The sequence below is a fragment of the Artibeus jamaicensis genome, unplaced genomic scaffold (assembly GCF_021234435.1).
Source record: "Artibeus jamaicensis isolate MK-2021 breed Jamaican fruit bat unplaced genomic scaffold, CSHL_Jam_final contig_233, whole genome shotgun sequence".
NCBI classification, from domain to species: domain Eukaryota; kingdom Metazoa; phylum Chordata; class Mammalia; order Chiroptera; family Phyllostomidae; genus Artibeus; species Artibeus jamaicensis.
The window spans coordinates 16,953,788-16,972,873 of NW_026521486.1; the positions used below are offsets into that span (position 1 = coordinate 16,953,788).

General features: G+C 39.7%; 1 protein-coding gene across 4 annotated transcripts in view; it reads left to right on the plus strand.

The window, feature by feature from the left end:
- The window catches only part of ANKS1B (ankyrin repeat and sterile alpha motif domain containing 1B), an 830,526-nt gene that overhangs the window by 405,999 nt on the left and 405,441 nt on the right, over positions 1-19,086 (plus strand). For all 4 annotated transcript variants that reach the window (XM_037160668.2, XM_037160669.2, XM_037160670.2 and 1 more), the window contains exon 13: positions 18,344-18,930. In XM_037160668.2, coding sequence (XP_037016563.1) covers positions 18,344-18,930 — 587 coding nt within the window. The remainder of the gene's footprint in view (positions 1-18,343; positions 18,931-19,086) is intronic.

Below are 19,086 nucleotides of genomic sequence, written 5' to 3' on the forward strand. Positions count from 1 at the left end.
TATAAATGGTGGGGAAATTGGCCCATAGCCCCTCTCCTATACTGAGCAAAGGGAGCAAGAGAGAAGATTATAAATGTGTGAAATCAGAGCCCAACAGCCTGGTCTGTTCTACTCTGGGAGTTGCCAGAACTCCAGCATTCTCTGGCTTCTACACAACGTGCTGACTTTGGCAGAGTGTGGGGCTACTAGGGCAGGAAATAGCAGGCTTTTACCTGGATGCATTTTCCAAAAGGCAGCTGGTGATCTTAAGTTGTTCGGGGGAGGGACTTTTATCACATGCTGTATCCAAAGTCATAGAGCCTCCAAGCATTTCAACACCATTTGGGCTAATCGTGCAATCAGAAAAAATACCCACTGGTGACAAAGGTCACCACTGGTACCTTCAAAAGGGCACACTGGGTGTCCTCCGAGTATTACTGAGTACCCAGTGATACTGAGTAGTATTCAGCAATACTCTGATAAGACACCCCAGGGTATAGAATGTTGTGAACCATAAGCACAAGCCTTGGAATGGAATGGAACAAGGCAGGCTTCAGACTAGCCAGATTTGTGGTCCACACAGGCTCCTGTATTTACTTGCTATGTGACTCATTTTCATTTTACAGGCCATAAGAGAGTAGTCCCCTTCTTATCCACAGGGTATATGTTCCAAAACCCTCATTGGCATGTACAGTGCCGAACTCTATATACAACGTTTTCTTCTGTACGTACATACTTATGCTAAAGTTTAATTTATAAATTACGCAGTTTCACAGATCAATGATTCCTTCTTACCTTAGATCTTAGCAACCTCAGCTTGTAATTTTTTTTATTAAGTCAAGAACTTTTACCTTTTCACTTCAAGGAAGCACTTCATGGCTTCTCTTTGGCGTGTGGCTGACATCACTTGTCTTGTACTTTGGGACCTTCACTAAGTAGAATAAGAGTGACTTCAACACAAGCACTGCAATACTGTCCAGTTCATCTGATGGCCAGGACGGCCACTGAGAGGTCAAAGCATGTGTTGTTTATACAGCATCGATATGCTGGGTGAAGGGGCGATTCACCACCTGGGTGAAATGGAACAGGACAGCCCAATATTTCATCAAGCTTCTCAGAGCACTGCACAATTTAAAACTTAAGAATTGTTTGTTTCTGGGATTTTCCATTATATTTTCAAACCATGGAAAGGGAAAACACAGATAAGAGGGGCTACTGTAATACCTACATCAGAGACTTATATGAAGATTAAAGTGATAAAATGACCTTGAACATAGAAAGCACACAATAAATGTTCATTCTGTGCACCTGGTATGGAATCTTAGCCTTTATAATTTTTTTAAGTAATTCCTCTCCAGGACTTTGCATTTACTCAATTTATTTTTATGTATTTTTGGAAACTTTACTTGATCTTTGACTTTACAGAATTTAGGAAATATAAATTCTGTATGGTTGCCTCTGTGACTCCTTGTTTGTTTGACTCTCAGTACTAGCTCAGTGTGCAGGTGAGCTGGAACCACATTCTTCATATTCAGGTGTAAACGGACGTAGTAGCCAGAGCACAGTAGTTACGTGACTAGGAGAGCAAGGCAGAGAAACAAGCTCCAATAAGTTCATATAATTTACATTATAAATGAATAAAAGCACTTCTCCCCAATTTTTCTGATGACACTCAGCACTTCTTTGAAAACTTTTTGAGACATGTTAATAGTGTATATTATGAAAGTTTAGCTCCTCCTTCTCTTTAGTTGACCTAGAATTTAAATATAAAACATGATCAATGATTCATTTGCATAGTATCTTTTTTAGTGAATATCATAAACTAGTTGATATACTTTAAAAATGACCAAACCCCCATGAATTTCAGTACTGTTCTTTATATACATTTTAGAAGGATCTTATTTTAAAAGGATTAGCTTTACTTGAGTTCATAATTACAGGAAGCTTGTTCTTCATTTACATAATTCTCAAGATAATTTATTGATTTGTGTACTGCATCATACATTACACAATACTAACATGCATGGCAAGCAATTTAGTACTAACTCTACCTACTTTAGTAAGGTACAAATCATTTAAAGAGTCACATTTAAAACTTTCAAGTCCTGATTAACTGGGATTTTAAAAAATTGGAATCTTTATGACTGTATATTTTAACAGTAAAAAGTTTCGCTACAAAGTTATGGCAGACTGAGAAATATTTATTCAGGAGAACAATAGGACATATTCTTTGAGACACTGCCTGCTCTAACAACTTTTGCTCTCTTAAAGAAAGGATATTAGAAGACGAGAGAGTCAATGTTGTTCTGAGTTCAGATGTCAATAATGGCCATACTGGGTGGACATGCACCTTGGTTCAGTGCTGCGGTTGAGAGTCTGCGTCAGGACCATTCAGGGAAACTGAAGGCAAATGTGAATCTTTTTTTAAAAGATTTTATTTATTTATCTTTAGGGGGGAAGGGAAGGAGAAAGGGAGAGAAATATCAATGTATGGTTGCCTCTCATGCATCCCCTGCTAGGGGCTGGCCTGCAACCCAGGCATGTGCCCTGACTGGGAATCAAACCACGATCCTTTGGTTCGCAGGCCCGAGCTCAATCCACTGAGCTACAGTAGCCAGGGCACAAATGTAAATCTTCTATGGAAGAAACAGTCTCTGCCCAGACTGACAAGCTTCCATAAGTTAAGATCAATTTATGGAGTAACAATAAGTCATTTCTAATCACCTCAGATAGCAAACCATTGTAAGTAGATATCAGAAAAACTAACCAAGGCATATCTATTACCCTAAGACTATTGAATTGTTACTGAAAATTGAAAATAAAGCAGATCTGTAGAAAATGTTTAAAGAAGTAAGATGCCCTATCATGAAGATGAGTAAACACAAAGACTATCAGCCCTGGCCAGTGTGGTTCAGTTGATTGGAGCATCGTCCCGTAAACCTAAAGGTCTCAGGTTGGATTCCCAATCAGCGCACATAGCCAGGTTGGGAGTTCGTCCCCAATTGGGGAGCATATGAAAAGGCAACTGATTGATGTTTCTCTTTCACATTGATGTCTCTCTCTCTCTCCTTTTTCCTTTCTCTCTGAAAGGAATGAAAAAAAATGTCCTTAGATGAGGATTAAAAAAAAAACAATGACTATTAGTAAATAGTAGGCAAGCTTCAAAAATAAATGCCATATCTAAATATAAAAAATACAACATTCGAAAATATTTTTGAAACTCTAAATGAGAAAACAGTAGAGTGGGAAGAGATGAAGAAGTAATTGGGGGGATAAAAAATTAAGTTGAAGAAATTACCTATCATATAGCAGAGAAAGCCAAAGAGACAAGAACTATGGAAGACACGAAGAGAAATGGAGGATGGGGAGAAGAAGGTTAATACATGTCTAATGAGACTTGGGATGAAAAGTCTATATAGGAGAGGAAATAGTTCAGTAGATAATAGCTGGATTTTTTCCATAACTGATAAAAATGTGAATTCATAGGTCCAGGAAACACACTGTGTTCCAAACAGGCTAAAAACCAGATAAATCCATACTAAAATACACTTTGTAAAACTGAAAGATACGGAAGAAAGTTTCAAAGCAGCTGGCAAAATGATGGGTCACCTGCAACAAGAACACAGGTATAATGAGAACTGACTTACCAAGTGATGGCCAGACAGAAAATAAAGTGCGGAAGAAAATAACCATCTGCCTAAAATTGTGAGTTTAAAGAATGATTTTTTATAAATGAAATTAAAAGATACTAGTAAAAGGAGATTTATATAATCTGAAGAGAAACCAGAGTTACAGGAACCAGTATAAAGGACACATGGTCAACAACTAGGGGGGATGGAAATGGGAGGGAGGTGGGGAGCACTGGGGGCTGGGCTGGGATGGGAGTAAAAAACAGAAAACTGTACTTGAACAATAATTAAATAAATTTTTTAAAAAGATATTTAAACCTAAAAAAAGAAATTAAAAGATAAAGATATTTATAATTGAAAACTGAAAGCGCCACCAAGAGATTTTTTCTAAAAAAAATTTTAAAATGCCAAGGATTACTTCAAAAAGAAAAAAGATCTGGGCCATTCTGAGAAAAAAAAGTGGATAAATAAAATAGTAAACATGTATGCAAATGAAATAAAAAATAATAACTTCTAATTTGGAAAGCTAATAAGCAGAATGAAAATACAACAATAGTATTTATTAGAGAAAAAGTCATTGAATTTCAAGTAATCTAAAGTCTTAAAATTGTTCAGGAAATGGGCGGATAAGGTGTTACTCCACTTTGGACTTTGTTAAATTAAAAATGGAAAATACAACAATAGTATTTATTAGAGAAAAAGTCACTGAATTTCAAGTGATCTAAAGTCTTAAAATTGTTCAGGAAATGGGCAGATAAGGTGTTACTCCACTTTGGACTTTGTTAAATTAAAAATGGATGGTAAAATTTTAAGGTAACTAAAGAATAAAAATATATAAATTCTAATCCATAAAGAGAAAAAATTTTTAAAAAGAAGAAAAGAGGAAATAGACAGAAAAGAACATTAAAGATAAATCAATGAATAGATTTCAAAATGTGAAATGCAGATCCAAGTCCAAATATGTAAATCATCAAAATAAACATAAATTAGCTCAACTCACCAGTTAGAAGAAGGAGATTGTTACATGGTAGGAAAATAAATTCCAGCTTTAGCTCTTTCAAGTAGACACATCTGTAGCTCAGGGCACACACATAAACACCCACACAAAGGTAAATGAAAGACCTTATACTGGAGACATATTAGCCCAGCAAAAGCTGGGGCAATTGAATCAGTACCAAGCCAGACTTCACCAGTGAAGGCAATACCGGGATATAGAGAGATACCATGAAGTGACTCAAGGTTCAGTTCACTAGAAAAATATAAAAATTCTAAATATGTGTGTACTTAAAAATTATATATAATATACATGTACATATACATGTATGTATATATTAATATACATAGATTTAATGGAACTATATAGGAAAAATTATAAGTCCTCTAAAGCTGTTAGATTATATTGTGAATGAATAGAATGTTTTAACAGCTCAATTAATAAACTTAATCTCATAAAATGCACAGAGCTTCATACCTAATAATTGGGGAATACATGTTATTCTCATGAAACATTGATAAAAGTAGATCTTGACTTGGCTATACCTAAATTTCAGCACATGTCAAAGACGCAGATTTATACATGCTATGTTTTCTGACAATTCAATTACGTTAAAGATTTCCATATGGGTCCCCATAAATCTGTGAACCTAAATACACATTTCTAAACCACTCATGAAAAATGCATTAGGAGACAGCACAATTCTAACTTTAAAATGTTTAGAATTAAACAAAAATGTAAATACTGAATATCAAACATGGTGGGAGCAGCATAAGTGAAACTTAAGAAATAAAATTTAAATCCTTATATTAGAAAAAAGGAAATGCTGAGAACTAATGAGCTCCATGCAAATTTGAGAAATTTTATGAGAAACTGTAGAAGAAACCCAGAAAAGCAGCAGAAAAGAAATGATGAAAAACAGAAATGAATGAAATACAAAGCTAATATGCAAAGTCAGAAGTCAAAAGCAGAACATAAAAATGGATGCACTGGTGAAGGGATGGAGAAGCACAGATTGGTAGTTACGAACAGTCATGGGGATGTAAAGTATGGCATAGGGAATGAAATCAATAATGTTGTAATAACTATAATGGTGCCAGATGGGTACTAGATTTATCATGGTGATCACTTTGTAAGTTATATAAATGTCTAATCGTGGGGTTGTACACCTGAAACTTATATACTATTATACATCAACTATATATTTTTTCAATTTAAAAATAGAATTACAAACAAATTATCCATGTGTTAATTACAGCTATTGTAAAAACTAAGAAGAGGAAAGTAGTAAGGGAATTAGCTAATGAATGACGGATGTTAACAAGACTTACTACAGTGATCATTTTGCAGTATATACAAATATCAACTCATTATGTTGTACACCTGAAGCTAATATAATGTTACATAAATCATACCTCAATAAAAAAAGAATGGCAAAAACCTTATATTATTGTAGCCCTTGTTTTGATTTATGCAAATATCAGCATATAGAAAATGATTCAGAAATCATTTAGAAATGATTCAGAAAAACTGTGCTATAACTTTCATTATAATCTCCACAATGGTCAAACCCTTTAGAATCGTAATGTGTGTAGATTTATCCCAAGTGTTACAAAAGTAAATTGCCAAAATGGGAAAAACTTTAAAAACAGCATGAACGTTAAAAATGGCTATACTTTCTTGTGAAAGTATTAAAGAAAAAGGGAGAATGTATAAATAAACTGTATTGGGAATGATAAGAGACATAACTACAGATATATAAAAAGATTCAAAAGACAGCAAATTTTATGAATGACTTTGTGCTAAGAAATTATAATGCTGAGAGAAATGGACATTTTTTTTTTGTTATTGATAAGTATTTTATGGGGAGGCGATTTGAAATAGTTAAATTTCCATTTCTTTTTTTTTTCAATTATTTTATTGTTGTTCAATTACAGTTGTCTGCATTTACCCTCCATGACTCGCCCTCACCCCAGCCAACCCCAGCTCCCTCCCCTCCTCCCCCTTGGTTTTGTCCATGTGTCCTTTATAGTTGTTCCTGAAAACCCGTCTCCCCTTTGCCCCATTATCCTCTCCCACCTCTCCTCTGGTTACTGTCAGATTGTTCTAAATGTCCATTTCTAATGGGCTCATGTTTTTCTATTTTATTCGATGCATTATAATACAATTGCAGTTATTATTTATTTTGTTTTTATGATTGTCCTCAGTTTAACCACTTGGAGCCCATTGAAGCCGACTTCTGTCCTCTCGATGTGCCTCATCATTCTTGGAGCACTTCCTTGCTTTCTGGCACAACAAGATGTGCCAGGCTCACCTCGCACTTGCTCTGCACTGGCCCTGATGCCAGTCATTTCTCAATAGACCCTTGTTTATTTTCATGGAAAATATATTTAGTGGCCAAAATCTGGGCTTTGCTTATCCCTATTGGGATGTCAATTTCCCAGGCCCTCTCAGTGGACATAGTTAGATGTGCTACATGTATGTATATACAAACATGTAAATACATATTACATCTATATCCTCATCTCTGTCTGGAAAACATTGATATCTTCCATTCCAGTCTACCATCATGAGGTTCACTCTAGCTTTTCTTCTTATTTATAAATCCCTCCTTCAGCAGTGAGAAATCTGGCTCCCACGAACCTTAATGTAGTTGCTTTTGATCAACCCCCATGTTAGTAACCATTTCCCGCATCCACAGCCACCTCCTTCCCACTCCAGTATCTTTCTCATCCTGACCCAGATTTGCTCCCCTAGGCCAGCTTATCTCTCTGTGCAAGCTCCCTGCTCACCCTCCCGGGACTCTGCACCTTCCAGCAGGCCATGCCCACACGTGGACACCCTCCTTTCCCCTACAGGGCTTTGACATCTCATGCCAGGCCACCCCGTGCAATGCTTCCCCTTCTTGCATTCCCTCCTCCCCCTTTCTGGGCCCTGACTGTCCATGTTGCACCACTGTCCTCTCAATCCTGCTCGTGTTCAGATGTGAGCACCACCATTATCCTGCTCGGGCTGGGATACCCTGCTCTGGGCCACTGCAAATCCCCATCCATGGAAGGTATGGATGTCATCTCACTCCTCTCTGATTTTAGGACTGAATTGTTCATGGACGGGAAAGGGAAGGGGAAAGAGACTGACCAGTTGTCTCATGTCTGAGCTCTCCTACTTATAGTTTAGGTTGTTCTATCAAAACCTGGATCATTTAAAAATTTCTCTGAAATAATTTTGAATTTTAGGTTACAGCTTTCAGATTTCTTGGGGCTCCATTTTTTAGTTTGTTTTCATTAGCTGTTAGACATTCAGTTCATGTCTTTCTCTTGCAATGTCTTTAAATGGGATTCCATCGACATTTTTTTTTGTCCCCCATGATTGAAGAGAAGAAATGTCCTGGACTATTAAGAAGTTTCTATGTGAGAACAGGCCGGAGCCACAGCAGCTTTCGCTGCCTCAGGGCTCAAGGACTTGCTCCTTTGTTATTACCATGAAGTGTTAAGGAACATGGATACTTCCCTGCTTAATTCAGAATGGCTTCCTGCCATTAACCTCAGTATTCTCGAGTACCATGCACCTTGCCTTCCAAAATTGTGCTCTCACAACCGAACACTGCTTCGCTGTTATTACATTCCAGGTCCCCCATCTCTGGACCTCTGCCTGGCCTGCCACTCTTGCCTCCTCATTATCTGAAATACGTTGCTCCCTTGCCCTGCTGTTTTTACCCTGCTCAATTTGGATTCTGCTTCTGCACGTTTTTCTTCGGCGTGAGTCTCTAGTCGACGAAATCATGCTTTTGCTGGATATTCTTTTTTAAAAATTGTATTTCACTGATTATGCTATGACAGTTACCCTGATCTTTTCCCTTTTCGTGCCCCTCCACCCAGTGTCCCCACTCCCTCAGGCAATCCCTCCCCTATTGTTCACGTCCAAGGGTCATGAATACAAGTTCTTTAGCTACTTTAAATGGAATATTAGTTCTGTTTCCTATGTTGTACTTCCCCATGGTTATTCTGTAACTACCTACTTCTACTTCTTAATCCCCTCACCTCTTTGTGCATTCTCCCCTTCCCCCATCCTATCTGGCAACCATTGGGTAACTTCTCTTGCTGATCTTAAGCATCTCCCTTTTCCTGGCTTGTGTGGCTCAGCGGATCAAGTGCTGGCCTGCAAACTGAAAGGTTACTGGTTCAATTCCCAGTCAGGGCACAATCCTGGGCTGTAGGTCAAGTCTCCAGCTGGGGGTGTTTGAGAGGCAACAAATTGATATATCTCTCACACACTGATGTTTCTCTTCCTCTTTTTCTCCCTTTCTTCTCTCTCTAAAAGTAAATAAATAATTTTTTTAAAGTCTTTATCTTTGACCTTTGGCTTTCTAACTAGGACATGTCTCGGAGTGGGCCTCTTTGCATCCATCATAATTGGGACTCTGTGCGCTTCTTGGACTTGCATATAGTTCCTTTGCCAGATTAAGCAAGTTTTCTTTCACTATTTTTTCAGATCAATTTCTTGCTCTTCTCTTTTCCTGTCACTCAATGAGGTGAATGTTGAACCTCTTGAAGTTGTCCCAGAGGCTGCTTACGCTATCCTCATTTTTCTGGATTCTATTATCTTCTTGTTTGGCATGGTTGTTTTTTGCTTCCTTATGTTAGATTTAATTCTCGGCTTCATCCACTCTACTGTTGTTTCCATATAAATTGTTCTTTATTTCAATTAGTGTACCCTTCATTTCTGACTGGGTCTTTTTTATGCTGCCGAGGTCCTCACTAAGTTCTTTCAGCATCTTATCAAAACAGTGTTTTGAACTCTGCATCTGATAGATTGCTTATCTCCATTTCATTGAGCCCTTTTTCTGGAGTTTTGATCTGTTCTTTCATTTGGGCCATGTTCTTTGTCTGCTTGTTTTGGCAGCCTCCCGGTGTTTGTTTCTATGTATTAGGTAGAACTGCTTTGCCTCCAAGTCTTGGTAGTGTGGCCTAATGTAATATGTGTCCTGTAGGGTCTGGTGGCACAGCCTTCCCTACTATCCAAGGTGAGTACTCGAGGTGCACCCTTCATGTGGGCTGAGTACACCCATCTCTTGTAGTTGAGTCTTGGTTGCTGTTGGCAGATCAATGGGGGGGGTTTAACCAGGTCAGCCAGCTACAAGGACTGGCTGTAACCAGTGACCACCAACCTCCACCCTCCATGGAGGATCAGCTGTGCAGGGACCAGGTGGTGGTGCTCCAACTTGGTCTGTAGCTGTCCACTGGGTGCACTGGCCCTGGGGTTTCCCAGGTGGTGCAGGCCAAGGTCTGCCCCCACCTATGTTTTTCCTGGGGCACCCTGCCTGAGCTATAAAGCAATCCGAGATGGCTGCTACTTGTGCTGAACTTGGAAATTCCCAGCCAAAGCCAAGCTGTAAATCTAATCTGGCTGCCACTAGGGCTGGCTGAAGCTAGCTGTTGCTTGTTTGATAGGATTGACAAGCCAAGACCAGCCATTCTTATGGAAAAGCAGCTTGAATGCACCCATAAATTGGGTGGGGCAGAATCTCTTGGGATCTCTAAGGCAGGTCAAAGAGTCCAGTTGATGGAGAGCCCAGTTGATGGAGTCTCAGATATGGCACCAGCTTGCCGGCTCTGTGGGAGGAGTGTTTAGCAAATGGACAATGCCTCTGCTCATCTTGATGCAAGGCACTTCAGTTCCTCTCTTTATGCCACTGATACCTTTCAAGCTGCTACGCCAATACTGGAGCTCAGAGGGACTGAGTCTGAGTAGGTGAGTCCTACTCAGGTGTGGAGGTGTGGAGGCTCTTCAAGAGGAACTGCTTGGGGCTCCAGAAGTTTTTTCTACAAGCTCCATTCCTGCTAGATTTTGAATCTAAAAGTTGTGGGGGCTTATCTTCCTGGCACTGGAATCCTGGGTTGGGGGGGCCTCATGTGGGCCTGGGACTCCTCATTCCCAAGATATACCTCCTGAAATTTTATCTACGTGCGTGTGAAACAAAGCTGTTCCTCATCTGTGCCCCTCCTGCCAGTCTGGATAGATGTGGTTTCTTTAATTTTGTAGTTGTCAGACTTCCATTCAGCTTGATTTCGTAGTTTTCAGACTTCCATTCAGTTTGATTTCTGACAATCCTGAGTCATGGCTGTTTTATATTTTAGTTGTAATTTTGATATCATTGTGCGAAGACGGAGCCTTGCCTGCCTATGCCGCCATCTTGCTGAATATTTCCGAGAACTGTAATGGTTTATGCTACTTCTCATTGTCTTCTTCAGGATTTTGTAAGGTTTGCTGCTTTTTCTCAGTATCCTGCTTAGTGCCAGATCTCCTTTTTTGGAATCAGTCTGCTGGCAGTTTCTGGGTCTCTTGGCTCACAGGCTCCATCGAATTTCCTTTTCTTTTTACTTTCACAGCTGCACAGCTGCTGGGTTAGCTCTGGGCCCAGCTGCCATCACAGAGTTTGGCTGTGCCACCCTTTTTCCAGGACCATGGGGATTCCTTGATCCCTGCTGTACTGAAGATACCACCTGTAGTTGGTTTGTGGGATTTCGTTGTTGTTGTTTGATATCATGTGCTCACATTGTATTCTTTCACTTTCGTATGTTCTGTTTTTATGAGAGGACTAGGGGAGATTAGTGTTTTCTTAAATACTACACTATAGTCATATTTTGGCCATCAGAAATAGCAGGTGATCTTCTAAAGTATAAATCATATCATATAAACCCTACCCGTACCTTAATCTGTGACCTCATCTTCAACCATTCTACCCACCGGTCATGATTAATCTTGTATGTCACCTTCATTGGGCCATGGGGTGCTGAGATATTTGGACAAGCATTATTCTAGATAATTCTATGTAGTGTTTTTGGGTGAGATTAACATTTAAACTGGTAGACTGAGTAAATCCAATTTCCCCCCTTAATACGGGTGGGCCTTATCCAACCAGTTGAAGGCCTGGATACAACCAAATGACTGACCCCCACCAAAGAGCAAAAGAAAATTCTTACCATCTGACACTCTTTGAACTAGTACATAGCTTTTTTCCTGCCTGGACTCAGCCCAAAACATTAGCTTCAGCTAACTCCATGAACTGGAGCCTGTCAGCCTTCACACTAGAACCACCTGCCTACACCATCAATTTCCTGGTTCTCAGGCCTTTGGATCCAGACTGCAACTACACTTTCTCTCTCTCTGTCTCTCTGACTCTCTCGCTCCCTAAGAACCCTGGCTCATACACCACCCTTCACCACTGTTGTAGTTACACTGGCCTTCAGAACAGCCTCAGAGGACTTCCATTCCTCCACTGACAATAACAAACAAGTCCTACCTCACTACGTGGCTTTGCTCTCTTTCTAGAATTTATGATCATTAGAAACTATACAATTTTGACTGGACCGCAATTGTGTCCTTGACTGGACTGTAATCACCCTGAGAGCAGGACCTTGGTTTGGCACTGCAGAAACTTTGATACCGGACGGGGCCTGGTTCACAGCAGGCATTTTATACATATTTGTGAAGTGAATTTAGAATTCCTGCAATATCAACATCAGCACTAGAATGCCTGAAAATGGGGACTTGAGAAACCAGTCTTTCTGAAGAGGAATGTAATGACCCAATACACAAAGGCTGTGGTCTATAATGGAAGAAGACATCGCTGTTTTCTAGAATTTGTTTTCATCTGAACATGAAATGTTTGATAAATAATGTTTTATTATTATTCAGGTACTTATATGGTGATAAAGATCAAAGGCAAAGATGGGTAAAAAGAGATGGAACTGCTTACTACTGGATACTTACTGACATTTCTTTGAAATGCTAATGATACTTTGAATAACTATCAGACTGGAATTCACACGTTTAGTTCTGTACTTTGGCATGAAATAACCACTTATCAAAAGGGAAGTGTGAAATTCAGTGAGACAAGTTATAAAAACAGTTCAATCTGTACACCTTTCCTCAGTTTAATCTAAAGAAGTAGTAAGAAAATGCAATTTTTCCAAATATACATTTAAAAATATGCAAGCCGAAAATAAGGTGTAAACCCCATATGTTTGCCATGTCAAAATACCAATCTGTATTAAGTACCTAATACAATTAAGTACTACTGCCTTTCTTTGTGAAAATAGAACCCTCTAGGTTAAAAACTGTTGTTCTAACCATAGAAACATGTATTTCATGTATTCTGTTCCACCAGCATCATTCTGCTTTACTTCTATTATTTCACTCAGTCTTCACAACACTTATAGGTATTAACTATTACAATTACCATTTCTAGATGTGAAAACAAATATTTCTGGTATTTATTTTGTAAAACGTATTAATTCTTCTTTAAAACTAGGAATACAGGCTGGATCAGTTAGCATTGCTACGTATGAAACTACCCCAAAACTTAATGGTTTAAAATAGCAGCCGTTTGTTTAGCTCATGGTTCTGCTGGGTGTTTTCTTCTGGTTCAGGTCGGCCTCCACTCATCGGGGCTGCGCCTGCGCATGCGCTGCGGTCAGTAGGCTGCCCCGCCTGGGGTTGGGTCGATGGTCCTGGAGGCCCTCACTCGCGTATTTGGAAGCGTGTCCTATAGTTTGGCAGTAAACACCTTTGAGGCAAGCATGTTTCCCGTGTAACTAAGTGGTCATAAAGTAATCTGTGGTCAAAGATAAGATGCCGAAAGTAAGAGAAATATTAAAGAGGGCATAATGGAACATGAAAAATTAATAACAAAATTGAAAAGACTACTGAGAAAACTGAAAATACACTGTCTTTGAAGTTTTTTGTTCATTGTATTATACTTTTCTTTTTCTTGTTTTCTTTTTTGCTTATAGATTTGTCTCCTCTCTCAGCATTGCACTTTTTTCCCCTAAATTTCTTCCTTTATTAAAAGAGGTGTCCTTTTCCAACTACCGAATTAATCATTAGTACTCTGAAAGACTGCTGTGGATCAGTGCCCACCTCTTTTATATTCGCCACAGCTTGGTAAGCTTTTGACAGGTGAGACGGATGTCTGTGCTCACCAAAGGATTTGCAAAAACTCCTATGGTATCATTTTCTAGGATGGTGTGTTATCTGGCTTTACACAGAGCTTTCAGTCTGGTTTTAGATGTAGTTGTTAACCTCCACTATTCTAAGACTGCCATGTCCACTCACCATAGACCATTTTGAGGGCTGAGACTTGTACTCGTGCAGTATACAGATGGGAGTGCTGAGAGAACTCACCAGTGGAGAAGGAAACCACATTGACAAAACACATGAAGTCTGCCACATGGAAACAAACCATCAACCAGTTATTTTATCTTTTATGGCAAAATTGCCTTATGTCCAATTAATTGTGTTGCAAAAATGTTTGTAGCAAATGCGCTTGTGGCAAGAATGTTTATGGAAAAACTACCTGGAACCATCTGGAAGTTTGCTGACTGTGAACAGAGGTGGGTGGAGGGGAGTTGCTGGTGTACTAACCATACCTTTTTTATTTTTTGTTTGTTTGTTTGATGCTTTGACATCTTCGGACCTTGTTAACTCTGGAGCAGCGGCCCATCCCAGGGGTTGCTAATTCTTAGAGACAGAAAACTCACCTGAATACATGCCTTTCTTATGCAAACCTGCCAATCCAGAGTTTAGCACAGCAACATCCTCTATCAGGCTGTCACTCAGAGCCACCATCCACCTGCCCTAATCACCCCAACACCTCACACCAGGCCACTAGGAATAGCCCCTGTGCCCTAGCATCCACTGAAATGATTCCCAATACCCAATTCTAAATCTGCCTATGGAGCTTCCACCTTTCCTTCCCATAGAAGCCACAATAAAGGCTCTTGCCCATCCTTTCCTTCACTCCTGCTGCCCCCCATCTAATCACAGTGTTTCCCTCTGTGCCCCACCTAACCTGTCCTTCCTCCCCCACCCTGAGGCCTTTCCCGTCACTGCACAGCATGCTCCTTCCTCTTAGAATCTATGAGCATAACAATCTGTTTTCCTAGTGGCAACTGCTAATCTGTTAGCATCTTTACTACTTGAAAAATAATAAAGCCTCCAGTTTCAAACAGCTGGGCAGTGTACCATGTCATCATCCAGCAGGCCAGCCTGGGCTTGCTCCCTGGGCAGCAAGAGGACAAGCCCCAATGCACAAGTGCTTTTCAATGCTCTGCTCACATCACCTTTGCTATCATCTCATTGACCAAAGCAACTCACAAGGCCACACCAGGATCATGTGGGAGTGAAACCTGAAAAGCCAGCATTCATGCTGCCTGTCACCTACCAGACCCAATAAGCAGTGACAGGGATTGAATCTTCATGGGTACTTTGTTCAGATGGCTGGAGACATGAGAAGATATTGGGTTGGGACCCTAACAGATTGTCTTAAATTTCCTTTCAAGTCAGCCTTTTTAATAAGGGGGCAGAAGTGTAGGTAAGGGATTTGGTATTCAAGAGAAAAAAGTATAGGTAATGATTTGGAATTCAGGAAAGAGGTTAATCAGCTAAAAGCTGCAGCCCAGCTATTTCCCTAACATCCTTTCATCTGCTGACTGGTCATTTTATTTATCTGTGTCCTGTGTCCTGGGTGGCAGACTGTCCCTCCCTGGAACACAATGGCTCAGATACCCACTGGAGTACAGAGGTTAATCGCTTGTGGTCTCCAGGAGTCAGGGTGGGCCTTATCTGCAGTTCCTGAAACAGTAGCTTTTACATGCATTAACTACCAGGCTTAGTAACTATTACCTTAAACTAAAATTTTCCAACTTTTGCGTGTCCATCCCATCGGGAGGAATGGCTGCAGCAGCCACCGCAGTCTGGGGCCATTTCTGCAGTCAGTCCACCACCCCTGTGTTTCAGGAGGGTTTGTGTCAACTTCGCTTTGTCTTTGACTTGAGTAATCCTTAGAGTTTGGCCACTGGAATAAACAAATAGTTGCCTTTTCATAACTCTTAGCAAAAACGTTACCAACTGTCACAATGCTAAAAACTATTATTCAGCCCTGGCTGGTGTGGCTCAGTGCATTGAGTGGCAGCTTGCAAACCAAAGGTTTCCATTTCGATTCCCAGTCAGGGTACATGCCTGGGTTGTGGGCCAGGTCCCCAGCAGGGGCGTGTGAAAGGCAACAGATCAATGTATCTCTCGCACATCAGTGTTTCTCTCCCACTCTTTCTCTCTCCCTTTCCCTTTTCCCCTCTCCCTAAAAATATATAAATAAAATCTTTAAAATAAAAGAACTGGTATTCAAAAGACTCACCTCATAAGCTCCCTAAATTTTCTTTGACTTGGGATGAGAGGACGTGGAGAATGCAAAGCATTTTGTGCTGACGAGTCCAGTCATTTCTGTCAAAAGGCAGAGGGGCTTGTAGCCTAATCGTCACTGGAAACTGTATTGCGCGGCTCCCAAAACTCTCATTATCATGAACGTGGTCAGAAATCCCGAGATGTCTGAGACTGAGAAATCGGAGAAGTTGCTGAGATTTCTGTAGACTGAGATTTGCACAACCTTCTTCTCACCCCAGGCTGATTCTCTTCACTTTTCCTTCGAAACTCAAACTCTTTAGCCTTCTCCGCAACTTCCAAATAAAATTCTAAACTTCCTTTTCAGAATTCCTCTTTCCATACACAATTATTTACCCATTACTGTCACTCCATACCAACCTGCTTATGCTGTAAAGCACTGTGGGGAGCCAAGTAGCCCAGGAAGAAAAAAGGGAAAATAAATTGGAACAGATGCCAGGTTTATTTGCTCGTAGCATGAGCTTACTTCCATGAAGCAGAAAATAATCTTGCAGTCCAACCATCCCAGATTCCAGGAACAGTCATAAACAAGAGAAATATGACCCTCCTCACAAAGAGCCTGCTTGCTTAACCTTGAACAATAGATTATTCTTTTTGCCTTAATAGTGAAATATTTTTCAGGACAATTCAATATGGGAATATGATGGGCCTTAATTTGAATCCCAGCTTAATTTACTGGCTGGGGAAACTGCAGCAATTTAAGGTGTCTGTGCTAATTTTGACTTCTAAAAAATGTATATAATAGGCCATAAACACTAGCCTTTCGAGAGGTCGAAGCTGCCTTGCCTCACTCCCCACCCACTATTCTACTCTTAAAAGGGTCCCTGTTGCAAGGGGGAGACAAAATGCCATTCCCTCAAAGACCTAGTGTTGCTACACTAGACAGAGACAGAGTTTTGTGGGAAGATAAAGTGGTTAGAGCAATACTGGATGGGTGCAAACTGTTTCCCTGTTAGACTCTGATCTCTTGGATTCCTCTTCCTGTCACTCTTCTGTCTTCCATCACAGGACCCCGGTACAGTAGGTCTGGGCAGAGGGACACCTTCCTTTTGCAAAAGCCAAGTAGGAACAAGGGTAAAGTCTAGGGATATGCTTCCATTGAATCCAAGGGAGAGAACAGTCCAAGGACCTGGAACCAAATTCAATAAAGAAACCATTTGTCTGTAGCATCCTCTGGGCAAATATCTATTGTGGTTGCTGATTTGTGTAAACATGTGAATTCAATATTCTGGCCATGTTTTCTTCTATCAGAAAGTTATGGTAATTATTGATCACCTCACAGGATTATTATGAGGTCAAATGAGATGATGTAAGTATAATCCCTAATTAAGTACCTCATAAAGAATGTATACCTATTAAATGTTATCTGTTCATTTATAAAAACTTTGGTATTTGGGGCTTGTAATGATAACTAACTTCTTTAAAGTATGAGTCAGCAAGTCAGCTTTGGATTTGTAGTTGTTGTCTACCACATTGGCTTTACAGTATTTTATTTACAAGATTGGGTTATGGGCCTATTGGGTAATTTTGTAGCAAATATTTAGCTATACGAATTAAAACAACCAGTCAAAAGTTAACTGACTTTTTTTGCTAAATTCTTTGGCCAAGTTCTTACCCAATATCTTTAAAACACAAATTAGGTCATTAGAAAGCATGTCATGTTTTAAATTTCAGAGAACACTTGTGATTTATTTTAGACAAAAATGTAAAGTGATAAAAAATTAGCATTCTTCTTTGGTTTCCTTTATGCATTACATTTTCAGAGACCTGAAGAAATTCAAAAATAACTAATATTATTTCAGAGAAGAAAGGAAAAAAGGAGCTTTGCGTTAAAAGCTCAACATCAGTTTCTTGTAAGAGCGTCTTGCTTTTCAGTGATTCTGGATCATGCTGTTTGTCTGTGTTAAGCCTGAGCAAATTCTTTTTATCTTAACTATATAATCTGGGTAGAATTATTCTTAATTTTATATTTAAAGTAACACTATTAGGATTATTGACCTTAAATTACTCCTAATAATACTTCTTTTCAAGATTTTGTTTATGGATGTATTTGCTGGGAGAAGGACAGAGGGATGTCTTGTACATGACCTTGATTTACCTGCCTTATATCCTACTGAACAGTGACTCACTTACTGCGAGGGTTTGGACGTGGGTGTCTCATGTTAAGAAAACCCAATTTTGTTATTTAATATAAAACACAGATGCCCTAGGGACAAGGAATAAGGGTATACAATTACTCAATACCTGATTTATACCTTTGAAGTGCACCCTAAGCTATATCAGAAAGATTTGGTAAACACATACACACACACACAGACACACACATTTGTTTTATATGCAGCACTGTAGAGTCATGGGTATTTCATAAAGTGAGGATGTCATTGCGTAGCAATAAATCAAATATCGAAATATAGCGTAAGTTGAAAAGAGCACTGCTATTCTATCTGGGCTTCTAGTCCTTTATAAACCAGTGTCCTGACATCCTTCTTTTCTTTTGCAGATGACCCCTCTCAACAGGAGGACAGTGATCCCCCCAAAGAATATGACCCTGGGCAATTCGCAGGCCTTCTCCATGGATCCTCTCCAGCCTGTGAGTCTCCTGAAAATCCATTTCATCTCTATGGGAAAAGAGATGAACGTGAAAGACAAGATGAAGTCAGTCTGGCAAACAGTCCTTTGCCTTTCAAGCAGTCTCCAATAGAAAATAACTCAGAACCTTTGGTAAAGAAAATTAAACCTAAAGTGGTCAGTAGGACAATTTTTCACAAAAAAACGAACCAAGTCGAAAACCATACCATTGTTGGTACAAGAACAAGTAGGAGTGGATCCCGGAATGGGGACCAATGGATTGTGAACACAGGGGGATTTGTGGAAAGGGCCTGTACCCTGGGGAGAATAAGGTCATTGCCAAAAGCCTTGATTGACATGCATTTGTCAAAAAGTGTGTCTAAATCAGATTCTGATCTCATTGCCTACCCTTCAAATGAGAAAACATCAAGAGTTAACTGGAGTGAATCTTCAACAGCTGAACAGAGTTCTAAAGGGAATTCTGAAAGAACGCCATCCTTCACTTCTGAATGGGAAGAAGTAAGCCTTGTTCTTCTTTATTTAAGGCTTTGGAATCAAGGAAGGTTTGGGGGGAGGATTTTCAGCTTTTTAAGTCTTTCAGAGGCAAAAAGAAAAGAGAAAATTAACACACGGCTCCAAGTGGAAGGGAAAGGTTCTAGGGGTGATACATGATAA